The following is a 22,812-nucleotide window of genomic DNA, read 5'->3' on the forward strand; positions in this document are numbered from 1 at the left end:
TTAAATGTAGTTTGGGGGTGGGGGAGTCATTTTTACACAAAACTCAAAACCTGAAAGTTTTGAGTTTTATCTGATAGTGATAGGAATCAAACCTTTTATTTTGTTCATATGGCCTCCATCTGAACTCATCTGTTGATTCTTACTTTTATCAGCATGATCTCTTAACGTAATGTAGGGTCTATACAAGAATATTTGATAATGATGGTTGTTGGTTCAGCCACTCTGGTCCTCCTGTCCCTCTTTGGCTTCAGAGCTTCTCTCTCTCAGAAATCCTCCAAGATGTGATAACAGAGATGCTTCTCTGTGCTTCACCAGCATTTTCTCTACCTCCTGGTAGGACACAAATCAGCAAACACACAACACATGGAAGAAACTGGTTAGACTTAAAAGTCTGTAAATCCACATTTAGACTGCCAGTAAGCAGATTATCAGATCTGAACAGAAAAGCAAAAGTAGAGCCACATACTATGCCTTTAGGTTCATACAGAGAGGGAATTTCCAGTTCTTACATCTTCAGACAGTAGTCCTCTGCTTGGTTTATGAAGCCTATGTAGCAGTGAGACAACATGGGGCTCTGACAGCGCCTCCTTTAGGTCACCCTGCTCCTGAAACCCAACACACAAACTTGGTTCCAGTCCAGAACGGATGCTCAGTCTGGCCTGAAAGAGCTCTTGCAAACAATCCTGTAGAGTCTGGCAGGAAGTGAACAAAAAAAATAAATTAGACAAATGCTCCTTTGAAAGCACTTACAACTTCAACCTTCAGTTATATAGCATTTAAAATGCAGGCGTTATTTAGATTTCTTCAAATCTTATAGATTTTCATTCACCTTGAAGAAAAGTCTCTGGAAGGCTGGACTAAAGTCGGCGCTCATGTCATTGGTTTTAATGTGTGAGAGACAGTGAAGGAGCATGAGAGAGAACCCACCGACACACTGCAGCCTCTGACGGCGGATAAAGAGTATCTCCTCTGCTTCCTGAGCATATGCAAAATAAAGTTAGTCATGAATCACTTAAACATCTTGCAGATGGACTAAAACACAACATGCATGACCCATTACTAAAATAATTTCAGCAGACTGCATTTTGTTATGTTTAAAATATGGATTTGATGAATTACATTAACTGTATTATGTCAGTCAGAAAACTTTAAGGTCTGCAGCCCTTGTTTGTCTAAGACTGGAGCAGTTTGAACTTTGAAGCTGATTCTGAAACTAACCAGAGACCACAACCTGGGTCAATGAAAATTACAGTTCCACCACAGGTTTTATTTACAAGAAATCAAGAAATCTGCTTTGGTTTGGCCTTATTATTTCAGCTCTCTGTTCCCGCAACAGAAAAAAAAAAAAAAAAAAATATATATATATATATATATATATATATATATATATATATATATATATTTCTAAAGAACTGAAAAAAGTTGAGCAAGTGCTGTTTTATTCCAGTTTTAATACCAATTTTGTGAAATATTAGCAATAAGGCTATTTTTCTTAAAACAATTTTGATGAGATGAGTTTGCTGGCAATCCAGCACAGTAACACCATGTGGTCACTGACTCATCACAGACTGTGTAAACTTCACTCTGAAGTTTAGGCAGCATAGATTGTGTCCCCCCTCCTCTCTTTCTACAGACTTTGGGACCTTGATTTCCAATTTAAATGCAAATTCAACTTTCATCTGAAAAGAGGACTTGGAACCACAGAGCAACAATCTTGTTCTATTTCTCCTTTTGTCCAAATAGTTTTTGATGCAGTGTCTCCAACCTTTTGCTTGACAATCATCTCAAGGCTATGGCCATCCTGGCTAATGGTGAACCTTTTCCAACCACAATTTGTCCTTCCACTCAACTTTCTATGACAATCACTCCTGCTGCATTCTACAGCATTCTGTGAACAGGCAGCTTCTTTAGCATCGACATTCTATGGGTTACTCTCCTCGTGGAGGCTGCTGCTGAGTGTTTTCTTTACAGTGTGTCTGTCAAATGAGCTGTCTTCCTCCTGATGGATTAGCCTACTCACCCAGACTAAGAGATCATTTAATCACAGGTGTCAAACTCCAGTCCTCGAGGGCCGCAGTCCTGCAGTTTTTAGATGTGCCACAGATACAAAATGCTGGAATGAAATGACTTAATTACCTCCTCCTTGTGTAGATCAGTTCTCCAGAGCCTTGCTAATGACTTAATTATTCTGTTCAGGTGTGGTGCAGCAGAGGCACATCTAAAAGTTGCAGGACAGCAGCCCTCGAGGCCTGGAGTTTGACCCCCCTTAGAGGCTCAGGAAACTTGTCCATGTGTCAGTGAATTGGATGATTAGAGTGACACCCTGAGTGTCCAATCATGAGCAGCTGCATTTTGGGATATCATTATCGGTAAGCCATAATAGTTATAATAAAGACTTGACATACTTCACTCAATGTCTAGCAACTCAGGGTAATGAGTTTTACTTTCTGAAATGTAACTTTTTAATTTTTTATGACTAACAGATTTTTAATTTTTTGAGACTAATTGATTTTTTATTTAAAGTGAAGGGGCAGAGTGTTTCCTCAGAAGAATAAGAAGTTCAGTTCTTAACATGGGGCTACAGTAAAAAGATGCAAAACAACTGGACGTAATTCTGGTTTGTTTACCTTTTTTCAGTTGTCACCTGCGTAAATGTGTTACATACAGCTAGGAGAGATTGCTCTTTAGATCAAGATGGCTGTGTGGAAATCGAAAGTCTTTGAGACGTAGTCTGAGGTTGAAAGAGAAAGTTGTGTTTTGGAGACATTTCAAGTATAGACGCTGTAGCTACGTGATCTATTGGGGTGTAATTTTGTTGAAGGCAAGAGAAGAAGGTGTTGGTGTAAAGGAGACCCAGCTTTGATAACTTTAGCAATAAATAAAGCGCACAGTGAATTCTATTAAAACCATTTATTTTTCCAAACCATGGGACAATGTTTAGTAAATTGTGTAGTTTAAGAATTTTTTTTTAAACTAGAGTGATGATGCTGGTCCAGTCAGGAAGCAGCAAAATTATTATAACTGTATAAGTAACTTGAAAATAAATCTTGGCATATATACCGTCATAAAGCAGTACTTTACCTGATAAAAGAAAGAGTTCCTGAAGGCGTTGTTTACATAGTTGTTGTTTGGCAGGCTCACAGCTATCTGAAGTGAAACAGCTGGAGTCTGTAACAAAGGAAGAAAAACTCTAAGGTATTTTCATTTATCTGAAGTTTTATGGAAACCAGCAAGGTAAACGTCCCTTTCACTAGTTGCACTTTGAAAGGACATAGACAAAACTTATTAATAGAATATTCTATGATTTTCTCACAGCATAAATCTTTAAAAAAAAAAGCTAAATATCAACAATTGTGTTTCAATGCTTATTAATTCATGATTCCTGTCAAAGTGAAACCTGAGCACCAACCAGTTTTAGATTATGCAGCATGTCAATCAGGAATAATCCATGCTGGTAGACCAGGAACTCTCTGGGGTTTAGGACTGAAAGGTCCAAAGGGATCAGCTCTCCTTCGCATTCCCACTGGGCATCCAGGACATCCACAAAACCGTTTTCTCTGTCTAGATAAAGTATGAGATTACTCAAAATTAAATTATATAAATTGTGTTCTTTTTTTTTCTCCTCCAGATGGTAGTTTGACTCCTTGCAGTAGTGGACACCAACTAAAACAGAAGGTATTTGTACATTTGACCAAACATCTCCAGTGTTCATGGATGAAAATTTCTGAACTCACTACTAAGTTCTTGTCCAAGTAAACCAGCCTTCCCAGCCCAGGCCTTCAGCCGCAGTTCCAAATCCCTTAAAAACCGGAAGAGAGGAGAGACCTCCACCAGCCTCTTCCACTGCTCCTCTGAGGGGCACAAATAAGTTCATGAGATGTCTATTCCATAAATGCATCCTTGTTTTGATGTTAGTAAATGTACAGTTTTGGACTAAAGTCCTAATAAGACTTATATTATAAGGAATACCTGGAGTAGTAGTGACGGCTGTATGTGTAGACTGAGCAGGGTCCTTTGTCTGCTGACTCTCTGTAAAGAAACCAAGACCATCATGTGGATAGATCCTGGGCTTAGGTAGACGTGCATGACAGAAAAAACACAAACAGCAAAAATCTGAGCGTAGATAAATTTAGTAACCCTAAAGCTGTGACAGACGACTCTTTAGATCACATTTAGGCTGGAACTGAGGTGAGGACAGTATTTGGAAAATATAATTTGAAAGTTGGAGATGAGCTTATGTCACTTAAAACGGTCGAGGGCTTTTCCAAGGCCATAATCAGAAAAATTGTAAAATAACTCACAACTACACAGCATTTATTTACACTTGAAAGTCCTAAAATATAAAGTCAGGTGCACCTAATGAGAAATTCATTACTTTAAAGGAATTTTGCTCTTTTTAGACATCAGACATTTAATTTGAAGTGATCCTAACTGTGGAAGTGAGAGTGGAAGCATTAAAACAGCTTTAAAACGCCTTTAGAAAGGAAACTCTAGCGGCATCTGAGTCTTGTAAGGGGCTTAGAAATGTCTCAAGATTATTTCAAATGGGCCATTCCAATGTTTTGAATGACCTCCACTTGTAGACTATGTTCCAGACATCTGCTGATATGTCCAGGTCTGGCCATTCAAGCAAGCTCACCCTTAAGACAGGCTGCTTTAAGTAACTTATTTACCATAAGTATTAAAGTGTTATATTCTGAGAAGTGAAAATCATTTTTGTCACATCTTATATGAATTTTGATTTAGATTAGCTTGATGCTGTTAAAACCTGTCGCTTTTGGAGTTTCTTTCCATCCCTTTGGGCTTTGTGTTTCTATGTTGGTTTGCAATTCTGGTTATTTTAGTCTTTGCTCATGTTCTGTCATTGATTGTCATCTGTTCTGTGTTTCCTGGTTCACTCAGAATTTTTACTCAGCGCCTCGACCCCCCGTCCTCCGTCAGTCGTCGATGAACAACTCACATTAACCTTCAATCATGAGAAAGGCACAAATACACAATACACTTCTGTTTTGGCAGCTGAAACTTAAAGAGAGGAAGGTTTCATGCTGCTTCTAACCATTGTTCACTGTACAGCCTGAATTCTGAGTTTTTTGTATGCTACCGCTTTCTGGAACAGACTGAACAGCAGCTAACCACATTTTGCTTCACCACATGTTATAAGAACCACGTACATCTACCATTTACAGAAAGAACTACTACAGAGTGCACAGCATTTCCCACAGGAGAGTTAGATGAGGGCGGTTGTTAAATCTCACCCTGCGAGTGAACACCAGACGATGCAGTCTGTCCTTGTGAGCAGGTCCGGAGGATGCCGTCCTGGGTTTCAGCAACATTTACAGGTTCTCTCAGATACTGGGTTGAGTTCCCTTTTGACACATAAGGGAGACATTTACTCTGCTTTAAACAAGTGAGGAATCAATTTAAGGGATTCACTGCAAATAAGAGACATGGATGTTGAATTCAGGGTGTTTGGTGCCTATCTCCAATGAGCGTGATGAGTGAGAGACAGGGTGAAACCTGGACTTTAGTCCATCAAGAATCACACCTAATGTTTGTGTGTTAGTATTACTTTTAAATGTTAACACTGAGATTTCTTTATCGTTCACAAACTTTGTTTGAATGTTATTTTCTATCGGCAGGGCAAATTGGGCCATTTAGATAGAAAAGTGGTATAGTAAACACTACGTATCGTCACTGAAAGTACTTTGCCATGTTCTAACATCTAAAAATTATTTACTTATATTTGTGTCTGATTGTATTACCTTTAAATGTTACATCTGATGTTCTGTCTAGTTATTCAATACTTGATCAGTCTTTATATGAAATACTTTTTTATTCTTAATTGAGTAATTTCTTGGACAGCTATTTTTTAACTTTTGTTGACGTGGTGATGTCCTACTTGGATACAGTTTTTGGATACTCTAACCATCTCCAGTTTTAAATAATTTATGTCTTATGGCATAATGTCTTCCAACAACCCTCAAGTGACAGATTCACACGCAGTAATGTGACAGGGTTTAGTAAGAGAGGAGTAACAAGAAGAAAACATATTCAAAATCAAAAGGCAAATAGAATAATTTTAAAAAAAGTCTGCAAAACAGAAAAAAATGCTTATTTTGGGGGGGAAATAATTGTAATTTGCAGTACAGAATTCTGTGTACTCTATTTAAAACTATACTCACGAATAATGCAGATGAAAGTGTCCAAATGTGGGTTTTTACTGATGTCTAAATGTTCAAAGGTTGGGACTTTTAATGTCTTTCTTTTGGTTAAATGAGGAAAGGATTTTTTTTTATCAGTGTAACCTTCTGGCCTGCATAAAGGCGAAGACTGACATAACTGAAACACCTGGATGTCCGGTAATTTCTGGGAAGAGAGTGATAATAAAGCTAACTGGAAGTTGCTGAGATCTGTTTACAAAACAAACTGATGTAACTGAATTTTTCCACTTCCTTATATCAGATCCTTCCTTTGATCTGCTCTGAGGAAACCGCAGAGCTGTGCAACCTCAGCACACAACCTCAGTCTGAATTACATTCTCAACAATGTGAAACGGTTTGAGCATACTTTTAGCCAGCTGATAGGGCATTGTTATGCAGCAGACTCCAACATTTAGAGAGTAAAATTAATTGACGTGAAAGTTAATTTCACATGGGCTCCTGTGCTACACATGAGGTTTGACAGACTGAGTGCATTCAAGTTCTCAAAAAATACTGAACCTGTTCTCAGGGCCACGGTCAGGTCTACAGAGCGAATCATAAGGTTGACCTTCCAGCAAACAGGGACTTGAACAGATCTAGGGTCCGGAAAATGGGAGCAAAAATCTCAGCTGACCCCACACATCCTGGATCCACATTGTTTAGACTCAGGTCAGCACAACAGAGAGCTGATTAGAAAAACACCCATCAATGAGGTTGTTTCTTCACCCCAGGCTGTCTCTCTGATGAACACCTAACAATTCCAGATTGCCCACATAGATACTGTACATAGTTCCACAAATTGTCTTGTAAATTGTTTATTTGTCATGTATTTATACTATTTTACATAGTTTTATTCTTTTAGAAAGGCCCGTTTCCTTTTTGATCGCAAACAAATCTCTTGGTTGAATGAAAATCAACCTACAACGAGCATGAATAGGTTCGGGCCTAACTATATCTAACAAAGAACATACCTTTCACCACTGGAACAGAGGTTGTCCACACTCTGGATGGGATCTCCAAGCAAAACTCCTGCTTTCTTGACAAGCCTAAGACATGCCAGAAAACAGACTTTCACAGTAAACAACCTGTAAACCTTTTCTTTGTCCTCAGTAATTCCACGAGTAAAGACCAGCACTGGTGTTTTTAATGTGAGATATGTGATGATGCAGTTGATTAATGCTCCTCTACCGGAGATTTGCTGGTTGCACATGTTGGAGAACAGGTCTGTTGAAGGTTTTTCTTCCAGGATCACACTCAATCTTTCAAGCAGAGGAACAACCCTCTGTTGGAGCAGAGCCATCATGGTGATGTTTGACTTATATTCACTACATTGGACCAGGCCATAGTCTTTGAACCAAAACTGTCCACCAAGTACTGCCTAAACAGCCACACAGAAAATGGGAACGTTACAAGAGTTAACAATTGAAGTTGCACCTCAGTGATGATTAATTGCATCTACAGAGATGCAATTAATCCATCTCTGTATGTGATGTGTTACATACAATATTTAGCTTTTTAAAAACATATATCCATTTGTAGATAACATGTCTTGTAAATCTTATAAGGTCTTCTGTGTTTTCACCTGGGCTGTGTTGGCACGCAGCCGAGAAACAAGTCTGACAAAATGGAGCGACGTGAGAGCAGAATCCACCGCTGTCTGTGTGGAACAACACTGCTCCCTCAATTCTCTGTGCCTGAGCTCTCTGTCCTGAAAACCCAATGATTTTATACTGTTACTATCTTATGGTCAAAAGTGCTATTGTTGAGAACAAACCTAGACTTGCTGAAGCATTTTTTAAAATAACTATTTCAGGCCAAAAAAAAGCCCCCGCCGTGATGTCAGAAATAAGCCTAGAAACAATTGTTCTTACCATCGCATGGAGGTTTGTAAACCAGTCTCCTGGCTGGGACGTCCATTTCTCATTGTCTTGTTGCAGCTGATCCATGCACACATCCAGCTTATCAAGGCCAGACATAAGGGCTGAGTGCCAACCACACTGCTGGTCCCATTCCTCTTCATCGCCTACAATCAGCCATGAATATTCATACCTTATTGTGCTGCAATGCAAATAAAACACTGCAAAGTGGCATTATGCTTAATCCGGCATCTTGGAAGTGATATTACCGCACGTAAGGATAGGTAAGATATGTGGGGGCAGGACCAGAGCCAAGAATGAGTGCTGAGCTGCTCTTCTCTGGACCTCAGTTTGTGCAGTATCCTGCAGCTCGACAGCTGCCTCTTTCAACTGCTTCCCTGACCACCGCACCTACAGGAATATACAAACTATTCATTCAAGCTCGAATAAAGCATACAGACACACACACACACATCCTCTTGCAAAGCTCAAAGAGCAAAGATGCCGTTAAAAAAAATATTTCATCTGTTTTTATTTCTACACATTCAAAAGCTTGAAAAGTCTTGAATTGCTTCCTCTATGAATGCACAAAGCTCTTCTTTAAAAACAGCATAAAAACTCTCCCTGCTGACCTGATGAGAATTTGCATCTGTGACACTGGAGAGATGCTGGCATAAAGCTGAGTCCAGATCGATGAGGATGTCTTCCTCACGCTGCCTCTGCTGCTGCCAGTAAGAGTTTCTCACACACATTTCTCTCTGCAGCGCCTCCACCTGACACAGAACAGAAAAAAAATAATAAACTGAGCAAGATCCAGCTCAGTTATCTGCCTTATTCCTACATGAAATATCATCCACGTGTCTTCATTTACTACATTATAACTTTTGATTTAGGGATTTGTGCACCTACTTGCACACCATCAGTTTGCTCTGTCATCATCAGCCAGAATGAAGATGTCATAGGCACAATGTTTTTGCTGGGCACATCCAACCTTGCTCCAACTACTGGGGCCAACAGCCCAGTCACTGGATCCACAGCCTGAGCTCCATAACGGATCGCCACCAAGCCTGTCAGGTGCAAGCACATGCTTGACTCACTGATACAAATATCTTGCATTATTCTAAAATGAATAAAATGAAGAATTGCAGGTTCTTGTTATTATCAACATGCCTTTTCCTTTTGGGTCCTCCATGGTTCCTGCCAGAGGAATTGCATTTCCAGAGACAGGATCCCTCTGGCACCCAAGCACAGGAACACTCAGACCAGATCCCATAGGGTCAAGATACTCCATCCCCAAGAGAGCTGGCAGACACATATCTGAAGCTGGCAGAGGCATTTCGCCTGATTCATACCACAAATATGAGTAAATTAAATAAACTTAATTAAAAATAAAGATCATATAAAATCAGGTAACATAAGGCAGAACAAGATTCTTACTAAAAAGAAAGACTACCAGTACAATCAGACATTGTTGTTTTCTTAGCCTCAGACGCTTGCTAATGGCATTATAGAACTTTACATCAACCTTAAAAAGCAGATCTAGCACAAAATAAGTAAAGATGTTTTTTGTTCTACATGGTATTTCAAGTCATTTCTCCATTAAAATGAAAACTAATAGTGTAAAGGTTAAATTTAGGCTTATAAGAGAAACTGGTCACATGCTTAGTTCTATAAAGGGTAGCTGTCTGTGATATGTAAAGGTCAAGTGAAAAGACTTTGGGTTAGGAAATGTGTGTTCCTCTTAGGCTACTGACTTTCTTAAATGTCAGAAGTAAAAAAATAAAGACGCTTTTGTCTGCACATGTGTGCTCACTGCTCATTGGCCGGCTCTGTCTCAGTTTCAAAACAAATATGGTGGATAAGTTGAGTGTTCCACTTTCACCGAGACAGCTTATGAAGGCTGCCACTTTCATAGGCCAAAGTGGCAGCCTCACTTCTATCAGACTGTCCCAGATGGGTGTTTTTTCATGAGGATTCCTTACCCAGTGTCCCACCATCCTGCTGCAGATGCAGAGTCCAGTCCAGCAGCATCTCAAACCTGGTCCACAGCTGCAGCCCACAGTGCAGACTCCTTTCCCAGGCCTGCTCAAGCTCCTTGCTTGCAGCTAGAAGATCAACCAGTCGACCGCTTATATTCTCGTTGCCTGGATGGCTCTGCATATTTTGTAGAGTCGGGTCTGAACCCCAGTCATCAGTTAGCGGTTTCAGGAGGTCCAGTGTTTTAAGCATCTCAGCCAGAACCTGAACCAAATAAACATCTCTGTCACTCAGGTAATGTATTATAGAATAGAATAGAATAGAATAGAATAGAATAGAATAGAATAGAATAGAATAGAATAGAATTACTTTATTCATCCCAGCAGGGAAATTATTTCGCAGTTACAGCAGCATAGAGACAAGACATGCTGCTGTAATTGCTTTACGAAGCAACTTTGCAAATTTACAGTTTTAGCGTTGCTGGTTTACTCTCAAAGTCTGTGGTTGTATTATTTATTACACGTTTCATAAAACATAGCTCACCAGGAAATGAGAAGGGAAAACTAGACACTTTCCTCACAGCTTGGTAGTTTCCTGTACTGGTATCGTGAAAAGTATTGAACATCAAGTCATATTTTTACTGGAGTTGGAGTTAATCAAGCACCTTGTTGTCTAATAATGCTTGATATCCTCCTGCATGAGGCACCAGCTGTCCGGCCCTGATGGTGACTCCTCCTACTCTCACCATCTGCCCACTCAGAGGTTCGGTGAAGACCTCACCGAGTAGCGCTCCACCTACTGGTTGTACATCTCCTACAGGACAAGCAGAGTAAGTCCAAATGACAAAAGAGCTGTAATTTATGTATTAACAGACATCTAGCAACACTCACCTGTTACCAGATCTAAATGGACCCCAACAGTGAGCACAATGTTCCCTGTCCTGGAGTCCAGCATGGGATAACCAATTTGTATTGGCTGAAGCAGGCGGGAGAGTGGGCAGGTATGCAGCCTTCCCAGGGGGTAAACTAATCCAGTCTGTGGGTGGATAGTTACTGCCAGGGTGGGTACGGGAATGCCTGTGTCTGGATCTGCCACGGGCATGCCCAATTTTAACCTATGACCTGGTTTCAGGCCTTTGAGACGAATGCAAGGCAGGGGCAGCTCTGAGGGGCAGGAGGTGGGAAAAGGAAGAAATGGAAGGAGGGGACGGTCCAACTTTCTGATATCACCTGATGCAATGAAAAGCACACAAGATATTTTTTTCACATTACAATCGAGGAAGACAGTTTATTCAACTGGTGAACTGAAAGGAAAATGGTTTCAAATTGTTTAATGAGTAAAAGTCAGAAAAATTTGACATACCTCTGTATTTACTCCCAGCAGTCAAAACGTTTTAGAACCACAGTTAATTATTTTACAATTAGCCTCCATCTGTTTTGCACATCTGTATACTGAATTTTTTACCCCTTGTTCTTTGCAATAAAGCTTGAGCTTACGCACACTGGATAAAGGGAGCATATGTGATTATAATTTTTAAGTAATGCCTTGATTTAATGACTGTCTTAATTACTTTTTGCCACTGTTCTAGGAGTAATGTCACTTCAGTTCAGTTTATTGCATTTATATAAAGCTAATACACAAATATCATCTCAAGGCACTATTACATACAAAAAAACCTATTGTATATACAGAAACATAAAGCCAAATCATTCCAATAACATGAACAAATTATAAGTCAATGACATACATTCCAATTCCATCCTAGCTCACAATACTGTCACATCCAGATTATTATGCCAACTGGTAAAAACTAACTCACTGAGTAAGTGACCTTGCAGCAATCCCTGCTACTGAACAAGCAGGTGGCGATAGTGGGCAGCTGATGACATTAAGTTGTGAAATCCCTTGTAATGTGTTTGTAGGGAGCATGTTGTTTTACCTAAATCCTTCCAAAACTTCTCCATTAATGTTATCCCTGACCTGCCTGCTATGTTCCTTGGTCTTTCTGCAGTCTGTTCTCTATCTCTAAAAACCTCTAAACATTCACAGAACAGCAGTATTAATATTGTAGACATACACTCAAATGGACTCTATTAATGATGTATCTCCTGAAGGATTCAATTTCACATTCATTTCATTTCACAAGTATTAACATTAATGGAAATGTCCAGCCACCCCACCACTGAAGAAGTTTTGTGTCCCAGAGTGTCATGATTTGCGGTGAAGGTGGTGAGGCAGATGAGGCAGACGCAGGTTGAAATGAAGAAACTTATGATTTTAATGATGAAGTCAGCGATACAAAATCCAAAGTCCAGGCAGCACAGAATGAGCAGAAGGCTAATAGTTCACAACTGGTAGAGCAAAAGACAACGAGAGCAAACAAGACAGCTAGAGAAGTACCCACCAAAGTACAAGGAACACAGGTGGGTTTAAATACACAGGGAGACAATCAGAGGAAACAAGGAGCAGGTGTAACTAATCAAGTGGTAGATGGGACAGACTCCACAGAACACAGGAATCTAAATAAACACACAGAAAAACTCAAATCCTCACACAGAGATGAATATATGATGGTGTGCAATGTGTGTATCAACCTCCAAAAAAAAGCACAAGAACTTCTGAAAATGCTGGCTGAAGGTGGTAAGAGAGCGTCATTATCGCCAGTAAAATGGGCCATGTATTTACATGGGCTAAAATTGCTAAAAAACAGGCAATTACTCCAATTACTTAGAAAACAGCCAGACTCCAGCTTGCAAAGGCACTGAAGGACAAAACACCTATTTGTTAGAGGCATGTCCTGGGCTTTAATGAAATTGAAATTGAAGTATTTGATCATAGTGACCATCACAGAGAAAGCCTGAGAAAGCCATCCCAGATGTTGCTGCAAAAGAGACTGGTACACTTCACAAAATAGATGGCATCCTGGGGAAAGAACATTTCATGTATATATTGAAGCAACATTTCAAATCTTTAGCCAAGAGGTTCAATCTTGGCTGAAGAAACTTGGGTAGAGTTGGGTTTTCCTAATAGTCAATGTGTTAAAAAGTGGTTTAAGAACAACAAAGTCAATGTTCTGGAGTTGTCTTCAAAAACACTGATCCGGGTCTCATAGAAAATGAGTGGGCAGGGCTGAAAATGTTGAAAGGTTTCCAGCAAACTATTGGGTGAAGCTTGTGGAAGAACACCCAGAAGATTTGACCCAAGTCATACGGTTTAAAAGCCAATTCTACCAAATACTGAACCATTCACATTGTATTTTAACTTCAAAATCTAAAAAATAAAAGAGTTACTTAGCTATCTATCAACATAGTTATTTACGTATTTAGTAAGCTAAAATCATTGAGGTAATTCTTTTCTGACCCAAAACAGGAAAATTTAGTCTGATTTATTGTCAGGCATTGGAAAGAAACACCTGGTAACCTGTTTACTTCACTACATGTCATATATTTTCAATTATTTCATCGTTTTACATTTGTATGTAATTGTTTCATTATAAAACACCTCAATATAAAGGATTTTTATGTACCTTTAGGATGCATAATTGTTGCTGAGTTTATTTTTATTACCAGCAGTAGATCCTTCCTCTTTGCAACTGTAAGACATTACTGTATAGCCATATCTGCTCCAAACAAACCCATTAAGCCCTAACAGCTTTGCTGTAACTGACACATCCCTGTTTGCTCAGCTTGTAAATAGTCTGTCGTTTTATATGTGCACATTTATTGATGCACATTTTGTACATTTTCCTTCTCTAAAGACTAATCTACTCAGTTGCACATTACTTTCAGTTTGAGTATGCAATTTCTTTGAATACCTGTACAGCATCATTTTTATTGTAAATGTTTGCTTACCTTACCGTCCATTATTCTTATTTTTGTGATTTTTACCTTTGTGTGAGTATGCATGTCCCACTTACCTTAACTTGCTGCTGTGACACCTGAATTACCTCTATATTTCTATTGTATTTAGTATTCTCTCTGTCTTACACATGGCGTTTTATTTCATCACTATATGTGTGGTAGGATAGAACCGGCAGTGTTACCTGTACAGAGGTCCGTAGTAAACACTAATGTAGAACTGACAGGATCATAGGCCACATTGCCAACGATGGGTAAAACTCTGCCAGTCTGTGGGTGAATGAAATAATCAGGTGGCACTGCCATGGTGTGACCGCTGCTCAGCAACATGTGGCTTTGAGAGTTTGGCTTTATGAGCCCGGTGACTGGATCACAATGAACTGCAGCAGGGACACGCAGAGACCCGTCAGGACCTGAGAGGAGGCAGAGGTTGGACATTTTTTAAATCTTTATCTAAAAATCCTGATAATACTACAAATTAACAAATCTAACTTGTAAAAAGGTATTTTGGAATAAAAAAGGGATTTATTTAAATAATTTTCCTTCTTGATAGAGGCTATATGTTTTTGCAATTTTTTATTCATTTTTTAAAGTTTTGTTTTCTTTGTTGCAGCACAAGTTTTTAGCAGTAGATGGTGCTGTTTCTCCAACATTCAAGAAGTCCTTCATAGTATCGTAGTACTACACAGAAACTACTGAAGATTTTTTTTCTTCTTTTTCAGGGCTTATTGACTCACCAAAGATGTCGTCTTTGGTCAGGACGGTTCCCGTGTCGGGACAGAGCAGCTTGGCCCCGGTACCTTCACCCAACAGTCCCCACGCTCCCTGACGGTGGCACTCTGCTGCCACCAGCTCCCCCATTTCATCCACAAGGCACGTCAGCTTTTGGGTCAAACTTAACATTGATGGAAAACATATTTAAAAGTTCATAGTATTTATTTCAGATCTCTTTGATCCATTTGACTCTTTAGAATAATACTTGACAAATCTTTTACATTTGTTGGTGAAGCTCACAAGAGGCCTGATTGTTGTTGGAAATCTTGGACAGCAGTCTGGTGCACTCTCTGCATCGAGTCGTGAATACACTGTAGACCCGCTGCTTGGCCTGCTGATCTTGTCTCAAAACCTAGAAGGAACCAGTTACATCTATTTCAGTTATCCTTTTGGGAAGGTTGATCATTTTAGTTGTTTGTTTCTAAGATTTACAGTGTTTGGCATTTCTTTGCTGCCTGTTAAACTGTCAGAGAGGATGTATTATTAAATGCACCTTGTTCTTGATTATTTCAGTTTAATTACCTTGGCAGAGAAGCACCACAAAATTCAAGGAACAAGCATGTTTAGTTAGATTTATCAATCTGACAAACCTTTATTTATGATTTTACTTTGCCTTAAAAATGTATTCATACTTGTCAATGTTCAGTTTCAGTTCTACAGCTAAAATCTTCAAGATATTTTTGGAGATTTTATGTGATGGGGGAAAAAAACTGTGGTAAAGGGTGAATCTTTTAACAGTCAAAAACCAAATGGAGCCCAATTTAGTCTGACTCCTCGCTGCCACCCCAAAAAATTAATAAATTCATAACAAATCACTTTTGCAGTTGGTCAAAAACCATGCCGGGTCAAATCAAACAGGTGGAAGATGGCGTTCTGGTCAGATGACACTACAATATGTCTGGTGAAAAATTAAATATGGAATCCAAACATAAAGCCAGAGTTACAATGGACTGTTTTAGATACACTCATTGTGTAGATGGCCCAGTCAACATCCAGATCAAAATACATTTGAGGACCTACAGCAAGATTTAACGTTGGTATTTACAGATGGTCTCCATCCAAACTGAGATCAAAAGACCAATTTTATTGTAGTCTAAATGTGCCAAACTGTCAGAGATTTTAACCTCAAATACTAAAGTAGTAGCAAATGTTGCAGCTCAGAGGTGCATATTAAATCTGGAGGCGCTACAGCAAACACGGTACATTAATTATATTTCCTCACAATTATAATCCCACTAAAACATATTGAAATTTATAATCCTAACACGAGAATATGTGGAAAAGATCAGAATGTAAGAGCACTGCATAATGAGACTTGTATAGTACCTCAAGCTGATTGTCAAGCAAAGTTCGCAGCTGGGAGGCCAAAGACCTCCGCCGCCCCACTTCTTTCTCCATCTCTTTTCTCATCCTCTCATAACCTTCCCCCACCCTCTCCTCGGCAATCATGCCTGGGTGGAGTAGTTGTAGTTTCCCAAGGACTCCCTGATACATCTCTTTTACCTGGACAAACACAAAAACACATTAGGAACAAAATCATCATAAAACTGTTGTAATCTGAGCCTACAATCATGCAGCCTTAGCAAACATCTCCAATCCTCAGGAGACATAAGCATTTATGCAGCATCATCTCTTCTTACATCTTTATCACTACACTTCTTCGGGGCTGTAACACTAATCTGTTCTCTAAGCTGCATCCAACCAATTAAATAGGAAGGACACAGGACAAAGAGTAGTGCACATAAGAAAACAGAGATTTTCGTAAGTGATATTTAGCCTGTTTAAATGAACCTGAATGATCTCTGAAATATGAGGAGGGACAGCAGATAGTGAAAGAGAAGCTGTGCCCAATCTTTCAGGGCTTTTATAAAATCAAATTAGAGGTCAAGAAGTGAATGTAAAGATGTACTTCATTAGAATGTTCTTTAATTTTTTATGAGAAGACTCCAGCCTCAGGGCTAAGCTAAAAAAAAAAGTTAATTAAATTAATTCCACAAGAAATTACTGAAAATTTACTTTGTAAAGTTTTTTCTCACATCAAACTCCAAGACAAAAAAAATCACCAACAATATTCCCGGTTACTAAAAGAAATATATTTAATACATAAATTGGCAAATTAATAAGAGACAAAGTCCCAAGTGGATTTGTTGTTGCTGAACAGTTCTGCTTCACTGAAGCAACAGTGTGTGAAGGATAAAAGAGGGAATTAGTGTCAGTTCTCTTGTTGCCAGTTTACTTTGCGAATAATCCGGAGGTTTCTACCTCTGTTGTGAGCTGCCCCAGCCTGGTAGTGACAGACAGGCTTTGTTTAAGCAGGAGGCTGTAGAAAGTGTTGCTGCTGAAAGCCTCCAAATCCACCTGGTGCTCATAATCCCAAAACTCATCCAAAACATCCGGGCAGGCTGCTTTTCACAAAGACAGTACAAAACAGGGAGAAATAGGGATAAAAAACTTGAATAAATGTATTTCAGATCACATCAGAAAATTATTTTTGTAGTACATGTACTACAAAAGCAAATACTTTCAGGAAAAGTATTTACATTAATTAAGGTTTTCGTGACATTGCAACAATAAACTGTAATATAGTGTTTCAGGGTATTTCAACCTATTTTATTGAGTGAATGTGAAAAATAGAAAATCACTACATATTTGGAGAAATGCGTGGAATTCTTAATTCCTGTATTTAGCCCCTCAGATCACAACTTTATTGAACTACCTTTTGTCACATTTACATCTGAGAGACTTTTGGTGTAAGTCTTTACCAACTTTGGACACTGGGAGATATTTATTTTTCTCCCCTTCTTTCAGAAATAGCTCAAGCTGAATCATACCATCAATTCTTTCTTTTTATAGCTAGCTGTAAATGTCACCCTTCTATTACCACCAGTGTATGTTCCTAGTTCACAATTTGTCATAATCATTTGTTGATCTATTTCATTGAGTTTCTGTAAGTTTGTGGCTGGTGTGTTAAATAACATGGACAAATTTAAGGTCTGCAAATACTTTTACAAGGGCCCTTGTAATAAGCTGCATTAAAAGTTCATTAAAAGCTGTTGTTCGTGTGTGTGTGTTTTGGAACATCTACTCCGATGTAAAGTTCTGCTTGGTTCTTCGTAGTAATGACATCAAAAGCTGTACAATAGTAAACTGAGGAAAGGGCCCCATTGATAAGATGCTTGTTTTCCTTTTTGCTGTTGGTCACCATACACGTGCCATCAGCTTCGTGACGTCAGTCTTTTTAACAGTAACTGGTCGGATGGGCGCACCACCCAAAGGTCAGTGTCAGTGTTGCGTAAGAAGTCACTGGGGTCTTCAAAGGCCCAGTGTTTGGACAGAACGTGAGGTCGGTGCACGTTGCAGGTGCATTTGTCTAAAGTTGCCTATCACATTTGAATGTAAGTTGGGAAACAAATGATCTCCAAGGCTTCTAAGGAATGAGTAAATAATTGGAGTATTCCACCTGGCTGAATGGAGTCCTTCATTAGCCTAGCTTGTTGATTCCGATGGGTCTTCCTAATTGTGAAAACTCTTGAGCCTTTTGATGCATAGTCATCCATTTGATAGGCCAGCTGCAACGAACGATACCTCGTTGTGATTGGCTTCTTTTCCGGCCACCCATATTCCTGGAACATAATCTACATACACAAAAAACACAAATGTTTTAAAGTTACTTTATAAGATTAGTGAACATCTGAAATGCTTGTGTGCCTAAAAAGACGAACCAGCAATGCAACACATAAGCAGAGAACAACCACAGCTCCTAACAACAGTCCGCCGGCGACCAGCCAATCAGGTCGAAGCAACAGATCACGTCTTCTGCTGATTCCCATTTGGGTCAGATGTCGAGGAATGGTTGGGAAGAAGGGTCCAGGCTCATAACACTGGCCCCCTGCAGGCATCACTCGCACATACTGAAAGGCATTGGCATCCGTAGTTAGTGACACTTTACCATTTATAGCTTATGTCACAAATTGCATTAGCCATCTGCTAACTTTTTTTATGTGTTGTTCTTAGTATTGATCATAACATCCTTAGACAATTCAATCCAAACATAAACGAGATTAAAAAAATAGAGTCAAAACAGCAAAAAATAATATATCAGCCATTGAAATTATATGTTTTTATAATCATTTAAAAAAAAAAAATTACGATGTAACAAAGTAGCTTTGATTTTTTAATTGAAATTTACCATGTGCTTATGCTGATTGCTGCTAAGTGTGAAGACGTAAACCCCCTGGTGGCTAAAGACCAGCGAAAATAAGGTAGGAGGAGTCCAGGAAAGGGCCAGCTCCTCTTCCAGCAGCCTGAGCGCACCCCAGTCAAAATCACTGTTTGTGTTGTAGAGATTGTCACTGAAACAAGTGCAGAGATGATGAACAAAAATGTCAAAACAAAAGTAGCAAAATGCTCAAACCTGGAAGAATTCACCATGTGACTTACATGTCATAGAGCGGGTAATGTCGTGTGCTGACGGTGAACAGTAAAACATCCCCCAGTTGGAGACATGTTGTTGGATTGAGGACTCCAGTTATACTCAACACGCTGTGATCTGCAACATCACTCAGGTCTTTGTTCCACTGTCTGAAATTAGGTTCTCTTTTTGCATCACTGATATTTTCCACACCGCTGATCTCATCTAAAACTTCATAGTTTTCGTCTGTAAATCAGTCATGCAGAACAACAATCTCAATAACGCAATAATTCAGTTTGCAGGTGTTGACCATTTCCGTGCGTTCATTGTTATTTCGATTGGTGTGCAGCAGTGACAAACCGGCTGAGCTCTGTGTGCGGTCTGGAAACAGTTGCTGAATTTCCTCTGGGAGACCGCTGAGGAGGCCAAAGAGTCCTGCCTCTAGCAGTCGTGATACAGATGAAGAAGAAAAAGGAGGTCATGAGTGTGACAGGGAACCACAAAAGAAATCAGCTGCTGGATAGAAAAACCCTATTGTGTATGTGTCTGTGATTGTTTGAAAGTGCGTCTCCACCTGTTGTCTGAACAATGTAGACAGGACGTGAGGGTTTGTGATGGCTGTGACACTGCAGAGTCCCCTGGGCATCCCACCTTTCAAAAACCGTTTCTAGCACACTGCCTGAGACGCTTGACACCTGCAGGCACACAATGACAATCTTTACCATTAATAGGTCAATGCAACACAAGAGATGAGGCTGCAGTTTCACAATGAAGATGACAATACATGCCTGTATGCATTATCGAAACAGGCTTAATTGTCTATTGTGTTTTATTCAATAGAAATACAACATGAATATGAGTGTAACAATTGGGGGAAAAAACATTGAATACTTAAAATATAAGATAATATTCAGTCTTTTGGTACATTTTATCAGTACGGATGTTAATCTATTGTCCACCTGACTTTCATGGCTCCATGTCAGAGCCATATCCTGATTATATCTGCACTGGAGCTTCAGATGTGTAGCTGGCTTCTGCCTGCATAGGCCTCCACATGCAGCTCTGCCAGGAGGCTCTCTGCACACACACAGACCCAGCTCCCTGTCATAACCACGGTAGTCCTCTGGTGTTTGGCACACCTGCAGAAAAACAGCCAATGCAACTCTTGTGACATGTACGTTTTCTAATTAATTCCTCTGAATCAACACAACTATGAAATCATTGCTGAGCAAAAGTCACAGGAAGCAGTTTATGGTTAAATATTAATTGGGTTTATGAAGCTTGGAGGCTTGTCAGGTTCATGGGGTAAAGGGCAAAGACATCCAGGTTGTGCTCATTCCCCTCAGTGATTGTGGGCTGTGTGCTTACTCGATACGTTCTTTAAACAGGTCATAGTTGTTGCATATCTTCTGTATGAGTTTCCTGTCTCATATCATTGTGAACAAGATAAACCAAAGACCTTTCCCCTGGTTTTTCCTTAGTGTATGTGAAGGGCCATATCGTAAGTGCAAGCATTTACCTTATCCTTGCAGTGAAGAGACCACTGGTGCTGGTCCAAGCAGTCCCCATATTGTGTGCGAGACTTTCCATTTCTGCAGATGCTGTACAGCTGTTGCACACACATTTCTCCATCACTGCTGGGCTGGTATCCGATTGTACAGAAGCAACGACCATTAGTTCTCTATGGAAATAAAAGGAGAAATAAAAGGTCTAAGACATGATATGTGATTGGTTGAAATGACAAAGACAAAGATTTAATCCAAAGACAAAAACATAATATTTTCAACTATAGCAACTTCCGTTATTTATCAGGTTATTCACTTATGGTTTCTGCTCTTTTTCTCTTCCTTAGGGGTGCTGCTGGGATGCTACTAACAACTAAGCATTTATCCAATCTCTCTGAGTACCCGATTTGAGCGTTTGCCTACAAACTGCGTGCAACACATGAGCTGTATGTTCAAACCTGTAACGCTCCACAAAGTTTTGTCTCCCTGGGGAATGTAGAAGATTGTCAGACTGAGAACACAGCAGGAAATTCTTTCTGCTTCTCCAGTGTTGCCATAGACACAGCTCTTGACTGCCCCAGTAGACTAGTTTCCGTCTTTCTTTCTATTTTTGTTTCAGTTTTTTAACCTCGCAGTAGTCTTGTATTTTTTCTATTGAATGCTGTTTTCACATTGTTGTTTATAAATATTGCTGTGGAATTGATTTTTGCACTCTTCCCTTGATTTATACCTTTGTACAACAAAATTCATTTGTTCTATCATATCTCTGGCCAAAGGTTGCAAGTGTGTAAGCTTATTTATATATCATAAATATAACAATAATATAATAAAGGAGAAGAAAGATTTAAAAGGATTTATAAAGGTTTTCTATCTTGCGTCAGAAAACTCACATTTAACAGAGATGTTTGCAATCTCTGATCCACTTTAAGTACACAGTAAGTCCTCAATTTCTAAGGTTTTGCGACCATATTTCTACACACAAGTGTTGTCCCACAGACAACCAGGGCCAAATCTCATTCCCTTGATCCTGAGCTGATGAGAAGAGAGGTCAACACCTATGCAACTGCAGCCACATGGGGAAACTAGATCCTTCTGTAAAGTAATACTATCTGGAACTCCCTTGGCTTGAAGCTACAGATTGTTTATCGTCTAATATTTCTGAGTGACAGTCAGGAAGCTACTCCTTTCACTGTATTTGTGAAGAAAGAGCAACAAGACGAAAAAGAAACCATAAGCACACTTGGAGCAGATGCTTCTTCACTCTGTAGGAATTGCTGTGCTGATCTTTATGCCCTGTAAAAACACCTGAACAACAAACATGGGAAGAAACACCTGAAAACTCTGTCCATTTCCTGAGCAAATACAAACATCCTGGCCAGACAAAGGCTGCACAGCCATAGGACCACAGGCCAGGGGGGAGAGCAGGCCTGGTCGAGGGCAGTAGTGTTGTGGAGGACACTTTAGGCAGCTTTCTTGGGACACAGCTCCAGCATTTGGCCCATATGTGCCTCTAGGACAGGGGACCGGACTGAAGCTGGCTGGAGGACAGTAGAAACCTAATATGTGCAAAAACATGTCAATCTGTCTTACGTTTTGATGTTGCAGTCATAAGAAAATAAAATCTGTTGGAAAAGCTTACCTGGCTGGCAATTCAGATTTTCCTTGTTTTGTTGACTGATGTTTCTCTCTTGGGCCATTGCACTCAGCAGCACTGCAAAATGCCAAACCACATCCATCTCCATGTTTGCATAGTTTTTTCAAATACTGACTTGCTGACCAACATTTCCCATGAACTCCTCTGCTTTACACACAAACTCTTGAAGTGATTCATCCACGGTCCATGTTTTGAAGAAAAAAATCAAATGTAATACTCTGTGAGTGTAGTCCATTGACAAAATTCTGTACTCCGACGTTCTCCACAAATGATTATGCACCAGGCTAGTTAGTCTGCGTGGCTTTCAGTGGGGAGCTGAATGATTTATAAGGCCAGTGAGGTTAGGTGACAGTGACAGTAAAGCGTCTGCTCAGAGGAAAGCAGCAGGTGGAAAGAAAGAGCACCTGCCTGTTGCTGAAGGATCACCTTACTCTATTTGTTCTTTTCAATCCTACCATGACACTGATTATTGATTTGGCGCTCTATGTGAGTGAACACTGCTTTCCTTTGCTTGATGACTGTTTTACCAGAAGGTTCGCTCAGACCTATTCATGACCTCAGTTGAGCCTAGTTTTATT

At 39.7% G+C, this 22,812-nt stretch overlaps 1 protein-coding gene across 1 annotated transcript; it reads right to left on the minus strand.

Annotated features, from left to right (window-relative positions):
• On the minus strand, positions 1 to 22,536 carry LOC102224940. The gene is made up of 34 exons (XM_023351711.1): positions 22,220 to 22,536; positions 21,949 to 22,136; positions 20,595 to 20,756; positions 20,035 to 20,214; positions 19,650 to 19,770; positions 19,436 to 19,516; positions 19,105 to 19,321; positions 18,854 to 19,016; positions 18,387 to 18,575; positions 18,125 to 18,299; positions 16,927 to 17,066; positions 15,991 to 16,167; positions 14,886 to 15,016; positions 14,628 to 14,785; positions 14,076 to 14,303; positions 10,924 to 11,262; positions 10,698 to 10,846; positions 10,039 to 10,297; positions 9,203 to 9,397; positions 8,966 to 9,123; positions 8,689 to 8,829; positions 8,326 to 8,467; positions 8,072 to 8,223; positions 7,783 to 7,908; positions 7,389 to 7,578; positions 7,172 to 7,246; positions 5,256 to 5,366; positions 3,970 to 4,029; positions 3,735 to 3,851; positions 3,410 to 3,561; positions 3,082 to 3,168; positions 830 to 976; positions 510 to 692; positions 1 to 330 (listed from the first exon to the last, which is right to left on the minus strand). The coding sequence occupies exons 1-34, from the start codon at positions 22,320 to 22,322 to the stop codon at positions 214 to 216; spliced, it is 5,313 nt and encodes a 1,770-aa protein (XP_023207479.1). The 5' UTR covers positions 22,323 to 22,536; the 3' UTR covers positions 1 to 213.
• Positions 22,537 to 22,812: the final 276 nt, after the last annotated feature.

This window comes from Xiphophorus maculatus, chromosome 18, assembly GCF_002775205.1.
Source record: "Xiphophorus maculatus strain JP 163 A chromosome 18, X_maculatus-5.0-male, whole genome shotgun sequence".
In the NCBI taxonomy this organism is placed as follows: domain Eukaryota; kingdom Metazoa; phylum Chordata; class Actinopteri; order Cyprinodontiformes; family Poeciliidae; genus Xiphophorus; species Xiphophorus maculatus.